The sequence below is a fragment of the Silurus aristotelis genome (genome assembly GCF_946808225.1).
Source record: "Silurus aristotelis genome assembly, chromosome: 6".
NCBI classification, from domain to species: domain Eukaryota; kingdom Metazoa; phylum Chordata; class Actinopteri; order Siluriformes; family Siluridae; genus Silurus; species Silurus aristotelis.
Genome location: NC_139579.1, coordinates 21,674,879 through 21,692,516, shown reverse-complemented (window position 1 = coordinate 21,692,516; position 17,638 = coordinate 21,674,879). Strand labels below are relative to the sequence as shown.

The 17,638-nt window shown below is 37.3% G+C and overlaps 1 protein-coding gene across 8 annotated transcripts in view; it reads right to left on the bottom strand.

The window, feature by feature from the left end:
- Positions 1-158: 158 nt before the first annotated feature.
- syne1b (spectrin repeat containing, nuclear envelope 1b) overlaps positions 159-17,638 on the bottom strand; it is a 76,602-nt gene continuing 59,122 nt past the window's right edge. For 7 of the 8 annotated variants that reach the window (XM_083543861.1, XM_083543863.1, XM_083543864.1 and 4 more), the window contains 30 exons: positions 17,284-17,439; positions 17,013-17,183; positions 16,560-16,898; positions 16,017-16,199; positions 15,632-15,933; positions 15,375-15,522; positions 14,293-14,387; positions 13,970-14,204; positions 13,483-13,677; positions 13,174-13,299; positions 12,824-12,979; positions 10,177-10,335; positions 9,881-10,047; positions 8,542-8,704; positions 8,264-8,451; positions 7,924-8,074; positions 7,596-7,778; positions 6,916-7,053; positions 6,609-6,806; positions 6,155-6,485; positions 5,782-5,850; positions 5,022-5,164; positions 4,764-4,890; positions 4,432-4,643; positions 4,122-4,319; positions 3,852-3,980; positions 3,549-3,761; positions 3,171-3,263; positions 2,499-2,557; positions 159-1,103 (listed from right to left, as the gene is read on the bottom strand). In XM_083543861.1, the coding sequence (XP_083399987.1) occupies positions 860-1,103; positions 2,499-2,557; positions 3,171-3,263; positions 3,549-3,761; positions 3,852-3,980; positions 4,122-4,319; positions 4,432-4,643; positions 4,764-4,890; positions 5,022-5,164; positions 5,782-5,850; positions 6,155-6,485; positions 6,609-6,806; positions 6,916-7,053; positions 7,596-7,778; positions 7,924-8,074; positions 8,264-8,451; positions 8,542-8,704; positions 9,881-10,047; positions 10,177-10,335; positions 12,824-12,979; positions 13,174-13,299; positions 13,483-13,677; positions 13,970-14,204; positions 14,293-14,387; positions 15,375-15,522; positions 15,632-15,933; positions 16,017-16,199; positions 16,560-16,898; positions 17,013-17,183; positions 17,284-17,439 (5,271 nt within the window). In that variant the 3' untranslated portion in view covers positions 159-859. The remainder of the gene's footprint in view (positions 1,104-2,498; positions 2,558-3,170; positions 3,264-3,548; positions 3,762-3,851; positions 3,981-4,121; positions 4,320-4,431; positions 4,644-4,763; positions 4,891-5,021; positions 5,165-5,781; positions 5,851-6,154; positions 6,486-6,608; positions 6,807-6,915; positions 7,054-7,595; positions 7,779-7,923; positions 8,075-8,263; positions 8,452-8,541; positions 8,705-9,880; positions 10,048-10,176; positions 10,336-12,823; positions 12,980-13,173; positions 13,300-13,482; positions 13,678-13,969; positions 14,205-14,292; positions 14,388-15,374; positions 15,523-15,631; positions 15,934-16,016; positions 16,200-16,559; positions 16,899-17,012; positions 17,184-17,283; positions 17,440-17,638) is intronic. The other variant, XM_083543866.1, reaches the window with a different exon arrangement.

Here is a 17,638-nt window from a genome sequence, read left to right as displayed (position 1 = left end):
TTTGCATATACACATGACAACAAATGACTTCCTTGTTTTATAGTTAAAAACAAATTGTGTTCTACCCTGGCCACATGATGCCAGGAAACTCTTAATGTGGTTTCATATTTGGTTGTGTGCTGTTGGATTATTGCAAAAAATCCACTCTCAAATCCAGATTTTATGTATACTGTCTGTATTTCTTAACACAAATTCATCATAGGTCTGAGCAAACTCTACATAGATCAATATATTATTAGCGAATTTCCACTGAAGACTGTATATTCATGACAACTTGATTATTTCACTAAGTTAGTTATGATTAAGCTCAGTCTTGAACAATGACAAATCCAATAAAATCAAACAATTTTAAAAGCAAAAAAAAAATTACATGCCAAAAATACATATAAAAATAGTTCCCATATATAGCTCTTTAAAATGTTGTTTTACAACACATTTGTTATAAGTAATGCAGTTTATATTCTTTGCAATAAATCAAATTTCAATTCTTTTAATGATTTAACAAAAAAACTAAAATAATAGGCCTTTGTAGATCGTAATCTATAATTTCAACAGTATTTCAGTTTAAAATGCAGTAATATCCCATTAAAATACCTTTATGTATATTTTTCTCCTTTTGAATTTTGGAAGAACTATCTGTACCGCCAGCAATCACCTCTCTTACAGCATATACATTTTCAGTGCAAAGAAGTTTTTTTTCTTCTCAAACATCCACACAATACATGAGTAAATTTAGCAGCTCTATCAAGCTATACAAAGACACAAACATGATCAGCTTGGATGCTAATCTAGTGGTCCCAGTCAGAGTAAAATCTTTAGATAACTCAAAATTGAAGACTGTCTAATGTAAAAACCAAGCTCACATAGGGGGAGGCCCATTTGTGTAGCTGAGCATAGGATGGAAAGAGTGGGCAAAGTTGTTAGACTGGGAACAGCTGTAGTCTTCCTCAGACATAGGCACCAGACAGGCCAAGGCCACCAATAGCAGCAATAGCAGCTGCATAGGCAGTGAGGCCCAAAGGACTCGTTGGAGGAAAGTTCTACACCAGGAGGGCTCCTTCTCCTCAGAATGGGAGGAATCGGATCCAGCGACGCTGAGAGACCTGCTCACATAAGGGACAAAACAGATCAGGTAGACACATTCCAATGCAAAGTTTAGCATATGAACTGGGCTAACTGTAGAGCCTTGATACTTCTTTTTATATTTCTTTTTTGCTATTAAGATCCAAGTGGAATGCTGCATAAAATATATAAATCACACCCTGTGTTTTCTTTGGCATTTTCTCTGTATTTATATATACTGAACTTGCCAGAATAAGAATCATGCACCATCAGGCAAAATGCATTAGTGGCTTTCTATTTAACCAAATAGCATTATCGCTTTTTCATACAGGTTTAGCTGCTTAAGCCAAAGACAAGTCTAAAGAGAAAATGCAGGGCTAAGCAACAAAAAAAGGGTTGTTTTTTTTTGAGTGTATTGTCATTCATATTCTGTAAATATTAGATATATTACAATGCATGCCAAAAGGAAGCTGTCCAGCAGTTGTTCTGAGAAAGCAGCTGCAGTGCCACATGTAGGGTTTTTTCGGAATATGTGCTTGCACTCAAATAATATACCACCAGACAGTATCAGATTACCAGTTTATCAGTAATACAATCATTTCAGTAATCCTAAATAAATAATTCAAAATATAATTGCAGATACTAAAGCAAAAGTCTAAGGTTGTATCTAATTTCAAAATGTTCAACATAGTACTCATGTAAAAAACTTTACTTTTATGTTATACAGTTCAAGTGAAAGTATTCATTTATATATTGTGCATCATTTATAAATGTTTATTCTGGATTTTGAGGTGCTGGGGTCACTAAGCCTATATTCTACACTGTAATGACTTTAGCACTAAGTAATGCTTATAATGTCCCAACGTGCCAAACTATATATTCTGCAAATGAAGAATTGGGAGAATCAAACCACAGATGGCAGATAGGAAGGGGAGGAAAATGGTGGATTAGTTATTGAGAAGACATGAGAGACAAGAAAGAGAGTAAGAGAATAAGATAGGCTGCTGCCAAGACTTTGTTCATTGCAGACACTTGCTCGCCACAGTGATGAAAAAATGCTCAGCAGCAAGTCAACAATATTTTTCGGCCACAGATTATAAGCAGAAAAATATAGCATTTAGATGATACCGGAAGATACTCGTAGTACAGTACATTTTCCTGGTGCATGTCCTCCTGCATGTAATCTGTCTAAAACTCCCTAGCCTAAGCTGTGTCTAGAAGCACAGAAGATGATGGAATCCACAGACATGAGCTTTTAGCTAAATTCTGCAGAATTACTTTAATAAATAAAGGTCATCTGACTGGCTTGGCATCAGTCACATGTACAATAGTTTAGTAAATGTTGAGATCAAGCCAGCAGATGACAACAGCTACAGTCAGGTCATGGGTTGAGTTCCATTATCTTCTATGTGCTCTAGAAACCAGGAGACAGGTACCTGTAGTGTGGACTGCTCACAGAGGGTCCAGGCTGTGACAGACTACTTTTGCCCCGTTTCTGTTTGCAATGAACAGGGGGGTAAAAGAAAGAAAGAATGTTTCAGTCCAGGCAAATAAAGGCAAAGCTACTGATGACAGAAACCCAAAAGAAGACCAGGAACTCAAATAAGAGGGTGACAGGAATTCTCTGACAGCAAAGAAACTGGTTCATCAAAGCACATTCTGGCAGAAAACCTTAAAATACTTAAACAGATTAATGAAATACTGGAACATTTACGTAAATTTCAGGACTAAAATGTGTATTATATATATATATATATATTGCATAGAACTTTTGTGATTTAATATTACTGAACCAGTGTTCTTTGAGAGCTACTACATGGGAGAATAGATGGTCCATGAACACAAGGGAATGTGTTGAAAGAACAAAACGGGGGGTTGTAAAAACAGAATCACATCATACGTGCTGAATGGGATTTAGAAGTGAAGGAAGATGGAAGTGTTGTGAATCTAGAGGGAAATTGATACTGCACAGAAATACTGTGGTGTCAAGCGTGTCTGGTGGCAACGTTCTAGGGACATCAGGAACACAAATAAACATTCTATTGCCTTAATGTGATAGTCACGTTCATGTTTGCACAGCCCCACAGAACATTAGGATGGTGTGTTACCGATCGGTGGCGGCTGGGAGTGCTTCGTCCAGACACAGGACTCAAAGAACCGGATGTGTCCAGTTCATCAGCAGATGACCAAGATGACAGATCCTGTCAGAAAGAAAATATATGGGGTAATGAATTAATTTATGGTGACCAATCTTTACTCAAACCTTAAGCAGGATACCGAGAATAACAGCTACATACATGGTTTGCTAAAGGAAAAAGAAATAAAATAGATCTCCATAATAGCATGCACATGAGCAACCATATAAAACATAAATACATGTAAAGTTTGAGCAGCACTCGGTCATAAAAGGAACAGTATAAAAAAAAAAACACTGAATGAAGGTAATGTATAATTCAGTATTTTGCTAGTTTAAATTATGTCCTGACCTGTTGACTGCTGTTAATGTCCAGAGTTTTCTCCAGCTCTCTGATGTCTCGTGTCACCTCTTTTAAAAGCATCTTAAGTCGATTGCCAATGACGTGCACCTTCTCTTTGGCTTCCAGGCACTCGCTGCCCTCTGAGTGGACCAGTAGCTGCAGAGACATGTCCTGCAATGAGGCCACCTTCAGCTGAGAGTCCAGCAGTTCCCGACGGATTTGCTGGTAAGACAAAGCAGAGATTCAGTACCAGTTATAAATTTAAGAAAAAGTACATTCTGGGCACACTAATATTGATAAGCCATGCTATACCAAGAGGGCTTTATGATGATCGTGCAGAGCATCAGTGTCCTGACTATGATCGATGGGAACAATCTCATTTCTCCTGCGGTCAATATTCTCTATCCACAGCAAAAGACCGTGACTCATTTCATGGAAGTCCTGCAGAACAAACGGTTATAATCTACAGTCAGCATTTAATCTGACAAGATGCAACCCCTGAAAATGACTAAATCGCAGTTACTAAACCACACCTTTTTAGAGCATTTAAATGTTTATTGTAATAGGAGCTGGCACATTTACCTGACATTGCATTAGAGCATTTTGAAGAGAACTCCTCCATTCGTCTAGAGAGCTGGTTAGCCGCTCCCAACGGTTATTCATCTCCTTCAGTCGGCCCTGCAGCTCTTGAGAATCCTCACTGTCTGACACAAACTCAGAACTGCATAGATTTATGGATAGCACTATTGCCTTCCGTTTATCCACAGCCTTCTGTAGTTCCTGGAAAGTAAAATGAGATTATTACTTAAGAAAAATTGAAATATAAGAGAGAAACATTTGACATGGATTATCATTTCAGTGCAGTCATTTTGGGCACTTCGGGATGGATGACCTTGAGTTTCTTGATGCGCAGCTCAATGGTGTGGATATCAGTGCTAGCATCCAGTCTCCGCTGCTGCTCTAGCTCTTCTTTAGCCTGGTCCAGCCAGGTCCATATGCTGTTAAGATCTGAGTTAAATTGTTGCCACTGCTGCAGATTCTGTTTCATGCGTAGCTCTTTACTGAGAGCCTGTGCCTGCAGCAGTTCCCAGCGCTCAATTACGCCTACAGGGCAGTGGCAAAGAGGGAAGGTATGGCAAAATGCACTGAGTAACATATATAAATATGAGTACCAACAAATACATGTAAACTATATCACATTGCACAAAAAAAAGTTAGTAGTACCAGAGGTCTGTGATTCTGAGCTGTTGGGGTTCGCGAACCCTGCCAGCTTGTGTTCTTCCTCCTTCAGATCACAGCCGACCCTCTTCATTGTGTCAATACTGTCACGACACTCCCCAAGCAAACGCATCTGCCAAATTCAGAGATAAATCTGTTTACTTGAGTTGTTATTAAAAGCTGACAGAACATTTGACTAAGTAATTGTATACTGTATTAATTTTGCTACAGCTTCTGAAGAAACAAAGTCGCTAAAGTACTTACATAGCCCAAGTAGGAGGCATCCAGCTCAGGGCCAGTAGGTGTGCGGCTCCGAATAATGTTTTCTGTCTGCTGGAGGTGGAAATGGCTGGTGTCAAGGGCCTTCGCAAACTGCCGAAAATGCGTCTCAATAGAAGCTGCCTCTCCTGTAGATGTGCCATCAAAGTTAACATCAAAGTCAAAAATTTATTTAATCTTACACTGGGACAACTGCTGAAGCCAAACCATTGACAAAAACTATCACTGTTGTATGCCATGCTTTGGGATATACATGTAAACATACATTTACAGTTAATCTCCACCAAAAAATATATTACAGCTGTATTGGGTTTGAACCGCAGTGAGTTTATGGGTATTGTTCATAACTCTCATACAACCAGCAAAACTTTCAATTTACATATAATTTATCGGCTATATATTCATAAATTATAAGTTGCAGTTGTGAGGGATTGTGAATGATACCCAAGTGTTTAGGAAATACACACAGAAGAAAAGAAAAACACCCGTAGCAAAAACAAAAAGCATCAATCACATATTATAAATTGACGTGCAGCAGGTTAAACTCTGAAAATCAACCCATAAGAAAACAAAGAAGGGGAGGTTAAGAAGTATTGAAGATAACAGCAGCTATCTAAATGGCTGTGCTGTGATTTGGTTTGTGAGTAAAAACTGAAAAGAATCAAAGTTGGCAGGCTGTGAGTAAATCTCTCATACTGAGTTACGTGCCGCAGCCCGAAAGCATAGTGTGGCCCTCGTTGCCTACCAGAGATGGATCTCAGTGTTTTCTCTGTTAGTTTTACATATGCCTCTGGGCTCTCTGGGATCACTACATCTGGAAAGAGACATACAATGCATACAGCAGAGTTTTGACAGTATGTCTTAAAATCAGACTACAGGAATTTACTAATAGATAGTTTTAAGGAGTTGACAAATATAATGTTACAAATGCTCAATTCAGAAGTTAGAAGTCAAATTAGGCCTGGGAAGAGCACTGGGATGTTCTGTTACTACCTGAGATTGCTAATTATGAATCTTGCGATTTAAACATATCACTGCAGTTATAATGTAATTTATACACTCTTGTTTATAGGCCTCTATCCTATTTACCTGAAGCTGATACAAAAGTATACACTGACCTAAGAGTGCAGATGCTGATCCATGAAGATCTGCAACATCGTTGCCCTCCTCTCCTTGCTCTGAGGATCTGGCGGTGATCTCAAGTCCACGACTAAGATCATAATCGTGGTCCCATTCCAGGGGGATAGAGTCAACACTAGCTGGCGTGTCTCGGCCTGACTGCTCAGCCTGAAGTGGCACAGCCAGGGAGGCTGATCGGCTTGAGGAGGGCACTGGGGAGACTTGACTATCACCTAGACGCTCACTCCATGTGAAGCTGGACACGTCAGCTGGTTCATCTAAATCATATTCCCGATCGGAGTAGGAAATATCTTGCTCATCATCTGTGAACTACAAATACACAGGACTAAATCTCATCCGGTGGAATACTGACAGTGAAGATACAAATTATTCAAGTACAATAGATATCTACAAAACCTGTATTAATCCTAACAGGATTTTTTATTTATTTACCTGTACTGGTAGCCGCATGAGTTTCTTGTAGTAGCGTTCCACTCGTCCAAAAACCTCCTGGCAGTAGCGCTGTAACTCCTCCAACTCTTCTTCAATAACTGCAGCATCCAGAGGCTCACTCTTTTCTATCAATGCCTCCCCTCGGTGCAAAATGTGCTCAATTTTGGTTGTGTTCAGTGAGATCTCGTGCTGAAATGCCTGCATGGATGACCAAAGGAAGCAGAGACAAAAAAAAAAAAAAAAAAAAAAACTTGAACATGAGTAAAACCAGTAAATAGTTTACACTGATAATTTATTGGAAGCTCACCCTGAGTTGTTTAATTTTGGCCGGGACATCAGACTCAGAGAAGTGCTCAATGTTAGTTAGTTGGAGGTCCATTTCTGTAAGCCACACCAGTATGCTGTCTCTGGCTGTCTCAAACTCCTCTCTTTGGCTAATAAAGTGCTGCAAAGCAAACAGGATACAGTCAAATTAAACAACTACTTAACCAGTTTTAGACATTTTTGTTTTTTTTACTTCTATCAAATTAATATAAATTTAGTTTAAAGATTAAACTAAATGATTCAAATAAACTTGAATATTAGACTTGAACAATAAAATTAAATACTAGTTTTTTTTTTCCATATTCTACAAATTTGTGCTATTTTGTAGACTGCCAGATTACACCATTTATCAGTTTTGCAGTTTAAAACAAGGTGAATCTAACTAGTGCATTTCTTTGAATAAGTTTAATAGCTTTGAAAAATAATATAGTGATCCAAAGAAAAAAATGGTTTGGATTTGGATGATCCTTTGGCGGTTTAGCTTTGAATTAAACCATGAAAACTGGTGCTGAATAATTTTATTTTTTAACATCTTAAACGGGTTCGGGAACATCATGCATTAGAATATAATAATATGCAATACGAATCTAATTTTCTTTGTATACAAGCCATGTCTTAAATCAAATCCTGAACTGTAAAAAAAAGTGCAGTAAGTGTACAGACCTTGAGTCGGCGCAGGATAGAGGATACTCTTCTCTGCAGGTTATCCCAGCGCTGGTTTCCGTTATGCGCCATCTCCCGTAGACGACAAGCTGCATCTGTGCGGTTCTCTCGTGCCAGCTGTCTGTACTGCTTATTAATAAGTTCAAGCTGGGTCAGGCTCTCATGCACCTGCCGCTGGAAAGCCTGGTTAAATGTAGGTAATCAGAAAATTGTTATTGTGTGCATATTAAATATATGTATATTCAATATTGTTCTATTAAAAAAAAAAAAAAAAAAAAAAAAAAAAAAAAGCAGTGTGAGAGTAAAAGTTTCAAGAACTAAACCAAACCTCAAATTTCTTCAGTTCCTCCTTGGCCACTGTATAAAGCACACCTGAAGAGTTTGGTAAGGCTGCTGTCCTTTCAGACATCGCTAACCAATCCTCAAAGTGGGAAAAGTCGGCCAGAAACTTCTGCCAGAGTCGCCAAGTCTCTTCAATCCTTCAAGACAAACACACAGGGCAAGAAAAAGTTATTGACCTGTAACTGTAGATGAATCACTTGTTTAAATACACCATGATGCGTCCACATTAAAAAAATACACTTAATTATATATTCATCAATTAAACTAACTAAAAGACTTTTTTTTTTAAACTGTAGAAGGAATTTTCTCAGGTCAGCCAGTCTTACTTGAGCTTCCTCTCCATTGACATGGCACAGATGCTCCTCCAGCGGCGGTCCAGGCTGCGTGTGGCATGTTGGATTGATTCGCATTCCGCATCCGTGGCACAAGCATCACAATCATGAAGCAGCACCTCACAAAGGTTCAATACAGAAGCCACACCTGTGCTGTGCTTCTCTATGTCTCTCTGCAGCTCCTGAAAATAGTATATGAGTTGAAAAGTATATGAATTGGCTGATGTTTAATAGGATGGTGGCAGGTCTAATATGAGCATGTGTAATTATACCTGCTGCAGATCCAGTTTTCTCTGGATCTCCTGAAAATCACAGGTGTCGTAGACAATAGGACGAGAGAGCTCAGTCTCAATGTGGGCCAGCCAGGAACGCAGGCTGCTCATGTTCTTATCCAGCTGCTGCACAGCTACCAGAGTCTCCCTCAGTTTTTTTGTCCTGGTTATGCACAAGAGGATATAAGCCATACAAAACAATATACTTAACACCAATAGAAACAGATCTTTTTAATGCATAAAAGTTCTATATCAGGAAACACATATATTATTTAAATAAAATAATCATGCTTATAATATATAGTAAAGAGAGCACTGTTTCTGTAGACCAGACCTGGGCATTTTACGGCCCGCGGGCCACATACGGCCCTTTGAGCATCCCTGTCTGGCCCGCGGTATGTCAGTCATAAACACAAATGAATGCAATACAACTGTGTTGCTTTTATTTTGAAAAACCACGGCGTATTATTTACATATGGTCGCGTGCATCTTCGTCTGTCTGCGACAGGTGATGCTAGCCAGCTACCCCTGGACCCCCCAAAAAATGTCGTCTCACATTAAAAAAAGAAAAGTTGATTTTGAATGCCGCGTTTTCAACAAGACATAGACTGCTAAATGTTTTTTTCAGAAGTCAAAGGTAACGCCGTGTGCTTAGTTTGTGGTACACAATTTGCTGTGTTTAAGGATTACAATCTGAATCGCCACTACGTGACCAAACACGAGGAGAAATATAAGCGCTTATCTGACGAAAAGCACACAAAGGAGTCGGAGGCTTTGCTAGCCAAGCTGCAAACTCAACACACGCTTCTTACAAAACTTTGAAAATCCAGAAACAGATCCTCTATAACTGATGATCACCTCTCAGCTGTCTATCGTATAGCCACCTCAGACATTCAGCCAGATTTCAGTGCACTTGTTCAAGCCCAAGACAGACTGGATTTTTCTCACTGAACAAGTGAACTAAACTGAAAACATCTAAAGCACTTATTGCTTTTTGTATAAAGTTGTTCATTTGCTTATTTTTAACATACTGCAAAACACCTTTCAGTATTTGTGAAGATTAACAAGTTAAAAACAAAATGAAACAGTGATTTTTGTTGTTTTGTTTTAAACTGTTTATTACTTGCTTCACTCGCTTTATTACTTTACTTACTAGCAGCTTATCAAAATATATAATTTACTGGTTTTTACAACGGGAGAAAATTTATATTGAGCAGAATTCATTTATCATTATCATATAAGTTATCACTGGTTCGGCCCTCCAACACAGTTCAGATTTTTCATGTGGCCCCCTATAGAAATGAATTGCCCAGCCCTGCTGTAGACTGTGTAGTCTTACCTAGCACAGATGAGGTCAAGAAGGTGTTGCCAGCGATCGCTGACCTTGATGAGTTTGTGTTCAATTTCGGAGGCTTTGCTCTCATGGCTAGCTCGGACTAAACGCTCTCCCATTTGCTGCAGCTGTAGCTTATCCTCCTGAGCAGCTGTTAGCTCTTCCTGATAGTCCTTTAAACATATACAGTGAGATAGATAAAGTCATTTATAAGTGATTATAGAACATACTGGAACTGTTTGTCACTTTAGTCCTTTTAACCGTACTTTCATGTAACATATTTGTGAAGTGAACTGAGTTACCTTTCTGAGTTTCTCAATCAACTCTTCAATGCTGATGTCACCATTCTGGGAGACCCTGTTCTCAATATGTGTTAGCCACTCACATAACTCTTTGTACTTCTCATTAAAGATGGCCCACTCATTCAGCTTCTCACTCACCTGCTGTCTGCGCAAAGACAACTGCAGAGACAAATAACAAATTCTTCATGAAGTAAAAAAATTTGCTAATTATTTTCATATGTCTTTCCGCAATATATACATACCTATACAATTGTTCAAAAGAAATTATAAAAAAGATCACGACAGATGAGTGAAGATGCAGTAGGTTGAGTAGGAAGTGTAAAGATGATTTGTCTTTGCTCATATACTGTAGCTTCCTGTGATATGAAAAGTGTGCACACATCCTGTGGTCTATAGATACATGTACCGGATACCACTCAAGCTAACCGACAGGAAGGCCTTTTTTTACTGCACATCTTGCTTTCAGTCTCAAAACTAATTACTCTGCATAACCTTTTTTAGTTGATATGCACCGGAATTAAATGAAACTAAATACATTTTTATTAAAGAAAATTAATTTTGCATGTGTATGTGTGTATGTTTGTGTGTAACAGATTTTATACAGTATATATATATATATATATATATATATATATATATATATATATATATATATATATATATATATATATATATATATATACATAGAAGGGCTGCAACAACTATTCAATAACATCTATAATAATTGATAATGAATTTTGTTGTCAATGAATGCTGTTATCGTTTATTTTTTCTGCTCAGGTTATGGGTTAGCGTGACAGCAAAGTAACATAGCCGCTTGCGAAATGGCAGCGAGTACGGATCAACTGGCAGCAGGAGAAGAAAACACACCGGTGTCACGGATGAAGGCGAAACATCAACATGGTAAGCAAAAAATGTGTAACCTCATTATGTGAAAATGGTGTAGTTTAATGAAGTGATATTGTGTAAACTGTTTGTTTGCTAATTTTAGCACAGTCACACTGGATCTGTTCTGTCGTGACTCGCGATCATTGCCTCGCTCGCGACACAGCGATGGATTTAATTAAAACGGTGCAAACAAACACTAAATCTAAAAGCAGCAAATAAAAGAAGGAGTAAATAATTACATTTTTAGCCACTGTTATGGCTTTCAGCTAATGCTTATGCATTTGTACGTTTGCTGCGTTTCTCTGTTCCATTCTCTTTTTATGGAATTTTTTTTACTAAATGTGATTGACTACGGTTTTACTACATTCAAATACTTGTTTTCAATGTTTGTATATTTCATTTATGCACAAATCATGTAATTATTATACAAAATTAAATGTATTATATATTGTAGATGCTTATATCTTTACAACTGATCAAAATGTCTGTGTATTTTCTAAACAAAAATTGTCAAAACAATGTTGTATTAAAGTACTCAAGATATTAGTACTTACTTTAACTGACCTTTCAGTAAGAATTAAAACCACCAGAAATAAACTCCCTGGAGCAGATCTGACACATGGTACAACATCACCACCTACTGGTGACTTAGCATTTTACATTTATTTATACAGTAAAGAATTACAGTCATTCTCAGGTTCTCATTTGGAACCTAAATAACAACAAATTGCGGATTATTTTAAAATTAGCGGGAATCCGCAGCGGATGTTTTTGGTCAAATCTGTAAACTAATAAGTTTATAAAGTAATCCCATATAGTTAAAAAAACATTTTTTTGGCCAAAATATATTTTAAATATACGATAAATATACTGTACCTTGTATGCTGTGATGTTAAAAAATATATATATTTTTAATCGAAAATATATTTAATATAAACCAAAACAAATATTTAAAAATATATTTTAGGATCAAGAAAATACATTTCCAACCTTACAGTTGAATGAGGATGGAGATCAAAGAATCTATATATAAAAAAAAAAATATATATATATATATATATATATATATATATATATATATATATATATATATATATATATATATATATATATATATATATATATAAAATCTTCCTTGTTTTATTTGTGAAATGTGTTACTAGATATCTACATCGTGGCTCAGTGGCATGTGGACTTTGGTTCAGAAGGTCACAGCTGGGCCCCTGAGTAAGGCCCTTAAGCCTTCCCTGCTCAGTCGCTCTGTATAAGGACAAATTTTCCTAAAATGTTTCATGTGAATGTATTTGGATGGAACCCCATGGAGGGCAAAATAAATTTTTGAATATAAAATATACAAAATATACAAAAAATGTGCAAAAAACCTATTTAGAGTAAATATATTTGTGTAAATATATTTTGAAATATATTTAAGCTAATATTTTTTATGAGTGAGGGAACTTCTCTTTGCAGTGGGTGCAGACTCCGAGTCCCGACCAGATTCAGTGTGACATAATAATTGACTGTTGACACAGCGACTGTACAAATGAGCGGTAATAAAAAAAAATAATATAAAAAAAAACAAGATCTACTTTTCTACTTTGACTTTGAAATGTAGTGAAGTGAAAGTAAAAGTCATCCCAAATGGAAATACTTAAGTAAAGTACAGATACGCAAAAAAACTACTTAAGTACAGTAACAAATTACATTTACTTCTTTACAGTCCATCACTGTCTGTTGGACAATAAAAATCGGTAAGTACCTGGTGACAAATTTCCTCCCACTGGCGCTGCAGCAGTTCAATGCGTTCCTGCAGCACACACAGGTCTTCACTGCTAATATAGCTTGAAAGAGATTCTCTCAACACTGTCAGATGAGCCAAGTCCTCTGTCCAACCATCAAACATGCTCTCCAAATCCTGCATTTAAAAGAAGAGTTAGTACTATATAAAAAGTATATGATGTATCTGTCAGTATTTGAAAAAAAAGAAGACTTTGACAGTTAGATTTTCCTATTAATATTAACATTAATTACATATTATTATATCAACAGTAAATTTTTATTAGAACCTTAGGTCATTTCATAGTATTGAACTAGTATTGAAAGTGGTACCTTGCATCGCATCTGTTCGGCCTGCAGCTCTTCATGGTGATCTGGTAGAGGCTGTGAGAGTTGACGCTTAAAAGCCCGCAGTTTCTCCTGAGACCCTCCAATGCCTTCCTCACATCTCTGCCAATCCTGCGCTCAAAGATTTTTATTTAGTCATTTTTCTCTGCTCTTGACTTACAGAAAATTAGCAAGACATTTTCAAATCAAAGCAAGAAGAAAAACTACTGTTATCTTCCAATCAATGAAAAAAATCCCCCCGAAGTGCAAAAACTCTAGTATAACAAGGGAGTACTATAATGTATAGTGCTATACCCTGAGTAGGACAGCCAGCTCTCTTTTTTGCTCCTCAATGCAAATGTTGGCATGTCTCCAGCACTCATGTATGCTGAGCAGCTCCTCATGTAGGGATACTTCTGCCCGACTATCTGCAGAGAGCAACAGCTGCTTGCCAGCCTCCACTGTCAGGATGTAACTGCCTTGCTGCCTCTGCAACACCTTTTCTTTCAGCTACAGTGAGAACAGTATGACAGTTAAAATTGAGGGTACATAGTTTTAAATATTTTTTGTTTAATTTTGTTTTATTTTATATACAGTTTTTGTTTTCCATTTCATTATATATATTATGTCACAAAAGTAGATACACCCCTCATATTTTAGCAACCATTTTAGTCTTTTCAAGCGACAATACTATACAAATAAGACTTGAATACATTTTACAGCAGTCAATGTGCAGCTTGTATAGCAGTATAGATTTACTGTTCTCTGAAAATAATGCAACGGTTTTCATCGCTCTGGTTACCTGCACAGCATCCAGCAAAGCTCGGGCATGCTGCAGCGATACTGTAGTTCCAGGCTGCAAAACATCGCTATGCTGTGAGATCTCAGCCAGCCATTTGCGTAGCTTTTCAAGCATCTCTCTGTAGCGCTGCCACTGGCGAAGCAAGCTGTCTATGATGCCCCTCCGCTGTTGTGCCCGTCTCACCACCCCTTGCCACTGGTTACTTAACAGGGCCAACTTTAGCTTGAACTCATCTCTGCAAACAAGAAGGTGAGTATATCATATATCTGATGTATAAAGTGTCAATAATTAATCATAAAATCTCTTCAAACAAACATATTTACCTGTCGTCCACCTGTCCATGCTCGAGCATATGCTGTCCATCACTGATGATAGAGTGAAGGATCTGCTGTCTACTGAACATCTCTGCCTGGAACAACTACATTACAAAAGATAAAAGTTGTTGATTAAACCTTTAAAGATAAATTGCTTTGTCACTATACTCTAAAAGCTAATTTTGCACTTTTCTCTATTTAATGTATATATTTTTTTTTTACAACAATAAGCATGGACTGTTGTGCTATACAGTTTAGATTTGTCATGCAACTTGTTAATAAATAACACTTTAATAAAACCTAATCAGTTGCATATTGATACAGTTATCCAATCAGCTAATCACGTGCCAGCAGCACATTGAAAATTCAGGTCAAGATCTACAGTTAATATTCACATCAAACTTTGGGGAATATTGGGGCAAATTCTGCCTTAACCATCTCTAGAGTTAAACAGAATAGTGCACTGAGGCTGAGGCTGTCGTGGGCATAACCTAAAAAAGACCAGGTGTTTTTTCTAATATTTAACTGTCTAGTTTCTTGAACCTGGGCCCATGATAGCCTTAGATTCTTGTTCTTAGCTGAGAGGAGTGAAACTAGTTTTGGTTTTCTGCTGTTCTAGTCTATCCACCTCAAGGTTTAATGGCTTATACATGGTAAGTTGTGGTATGTGGTTATGAAAAGTTATTATCTTAGTTACTGTTTTGTACTGTATTGATACTTCAAAAGCCATATTTTCTCCAACTGCTCTTATCAAAAAGGTCACTTTTTTTTTTTTTTTTTAGAGACTTTTGTGTGTAAAAATCCGGAAATATCAGCAGCTTTTGAAACCAGCCCATCTGGAACCAGCAACCATGCCATAGTTAAACTTGCAGCTTACACTTTCCCCCATTCCGATGCCCCATTACTTGAAGTACTTGACCTGTAACTGCATGATTTTATGCATTCAGTTGCTGCAACATAATGGCTATGATTTGATATCTACATAAATAAGAGCAAATACACTTGATCCTATTAAAGTAAATGATAATGTATATGTATAAATATACAAATACAATGCATACATAAATTATAAACCAATATGTATGACATACCTCATGAGTTCTCTGTTGCTCCAGTAAGCTCTGGAAGTTTCCGGAAATCTCCACAGTTAGCTTTTCCTCCGTCTGCTCCAAAAACTCCATCCACGTCTCACACTTCTCCAGAAATGTCTGCTGCTGCAGTAGGGTAGCCTGCAGCTTACTGTAGAAAAAGTTTCATTTATTAAGATGGCCAAGTCCTGCTAAAATATAAATCCTTCTTGTGATTAGTTTTTATACAAAGAACCATAATAATATTTTCTAGTGAATACCTGAATCTCTCAGTGGTCTGGGCTGATATCATGGTCCAATTCCTGTTCAAGTTCTGCATGTGTTTAATCTCGGAGTCATTGAGAGGCAGCCTGTAGGCCAGCTCATTAACACGCTCCAGGTCTGAGGCCATGCTACTGAACTTCAGCATCTGTTTCTTGAGCTCTTCCATTCGGCCCTGTATGACAAACTCGTCACAGGATCCACTTGGATCTTGAACCTTTAGAACCTCCTCAGCTTCAACTGTCCACCGGCTAAGAATGCTCAGCTGTTCATTGAAGGTCTCATAGTCCTGCATTCCTGCCTGTAATTAATGAGAGCTGTTATTACAAAAAATGCACATTTACACATTGTTATTTAAAAAAAATCCAGCAATAGACACTGAACCTGAAGGGCAGCCTGCTGACGAATGAGAGTCTGATCCATGTAGTTAAGACGCTGAGAAAGAAACTGGTGGTCTGACTGGATGGAAGCTGCAGCTGATGTGTCCACCTGCTGTTTGAGCTGTTCCCCCAGCTCCAGCAAAACCTGCAGAGAGGCTTTCACTGGAGCTTGAGATCGCAGCAACTCCTGGTAAAATTGACCATAAAGATACAACACATAAAATGAGTTAATGTTAATGATTTAACATTAATGACATTCATTATATATATATATATATATATATATATATATATATATATATATATATATATATATATATATATATATATATATATATATATATATATATAACTTATAAAGGTTATAAAGGTTATAAATTGTACATTTAAGACATATCATTATGGGGCGACCACAGAAATGCATCTAAGCACACATATTAGATAATAAATAGGCCCTAACTCTAAAAGTCTCTGACAACACTTTTAACATGCAATTATTCCAATCCCAAACAAGTATTCACACCAATAGAGAAACTGTCTAACGTACAGTACAGTCTTGAATCCAGGTAGACACCTCGTCCTCTGAAATGTCTTTTTTGTTTGCTATCTTCAGAAGCTGCTCTGCTTTGACCTCCAGGCTTTGGATGTTGCCATTGTTCTGCTCATACAGATCCCTATAGCTCTTCCACAGCTGCAGCAATGCTTTACTGCTCTTCAATCGTTCCACTATCTCTTCTAACAGGCTGCTCCACCTGGCATTGATGTCTTTAAGGGTGTTTTTCAGAGAGTCAGACACAGATGGATGGCATTCCTTTAGTAGTTGATGTGTAACTGCTCCAAATTTCCTTAGACTGCTCTCCTGCTTCTTTAGCTCTTCTTGCAGATTCTGATCAATGGAAAAAAAAAACTTCATTGTTTTTTTTATTCTGTCTAATATGCATTTAACATAATGTTTTTGGCATGTGCACATTTAAATTAGAATAAAAAAAAAGATTGTTACCTGCAGACTGTCCACCTGGAGCTGCACAGCATCCAGAGATCCAGTGAGCAGTCTAAATCGAGACACAGAGTACCTGCCCTCTGTCAGGTAGCTGTTAATCTCTTCAGCTGCCTGCCTGTACTGACTCCACTGCTCTGATACTGACTTCAGGCTGATCTTTAGTTGTCCAATCTGTGAAGCACACCTGCTAGTTTTACTCTGATTACACATAAACACATTGTACATAAATATGAATATCATATGTTAAAGTTATAATAAAAAAATAACATACTAAATGGTCAAGATTGGCCCAAGTGTGATTTAGTGCCTGGAGAGTTTCCATGACAACAGCACAGGCTTCATCTGTTTTATTTTGGACAAGAGCACAGGCCTGCTCTTCAACTTTCTCCACCTCCCTCTCCTTTTCCTTAACCATTAATTCCATCTCCTATGTGCATGTATATGAAATAAAAAAGAGAGAAATGCAAAAATGAGAGAATCAAGATCATAAACACATACAGGATTCTTAAATCTAAGTGAATCTGAAACTTTCCAATGTTCATTCATGAAGTGATGAATAATGAACTGAACAATTTGATCAGCTATTTTACTTTAGTGTATACTTTACAACATTACAATATGGTTTT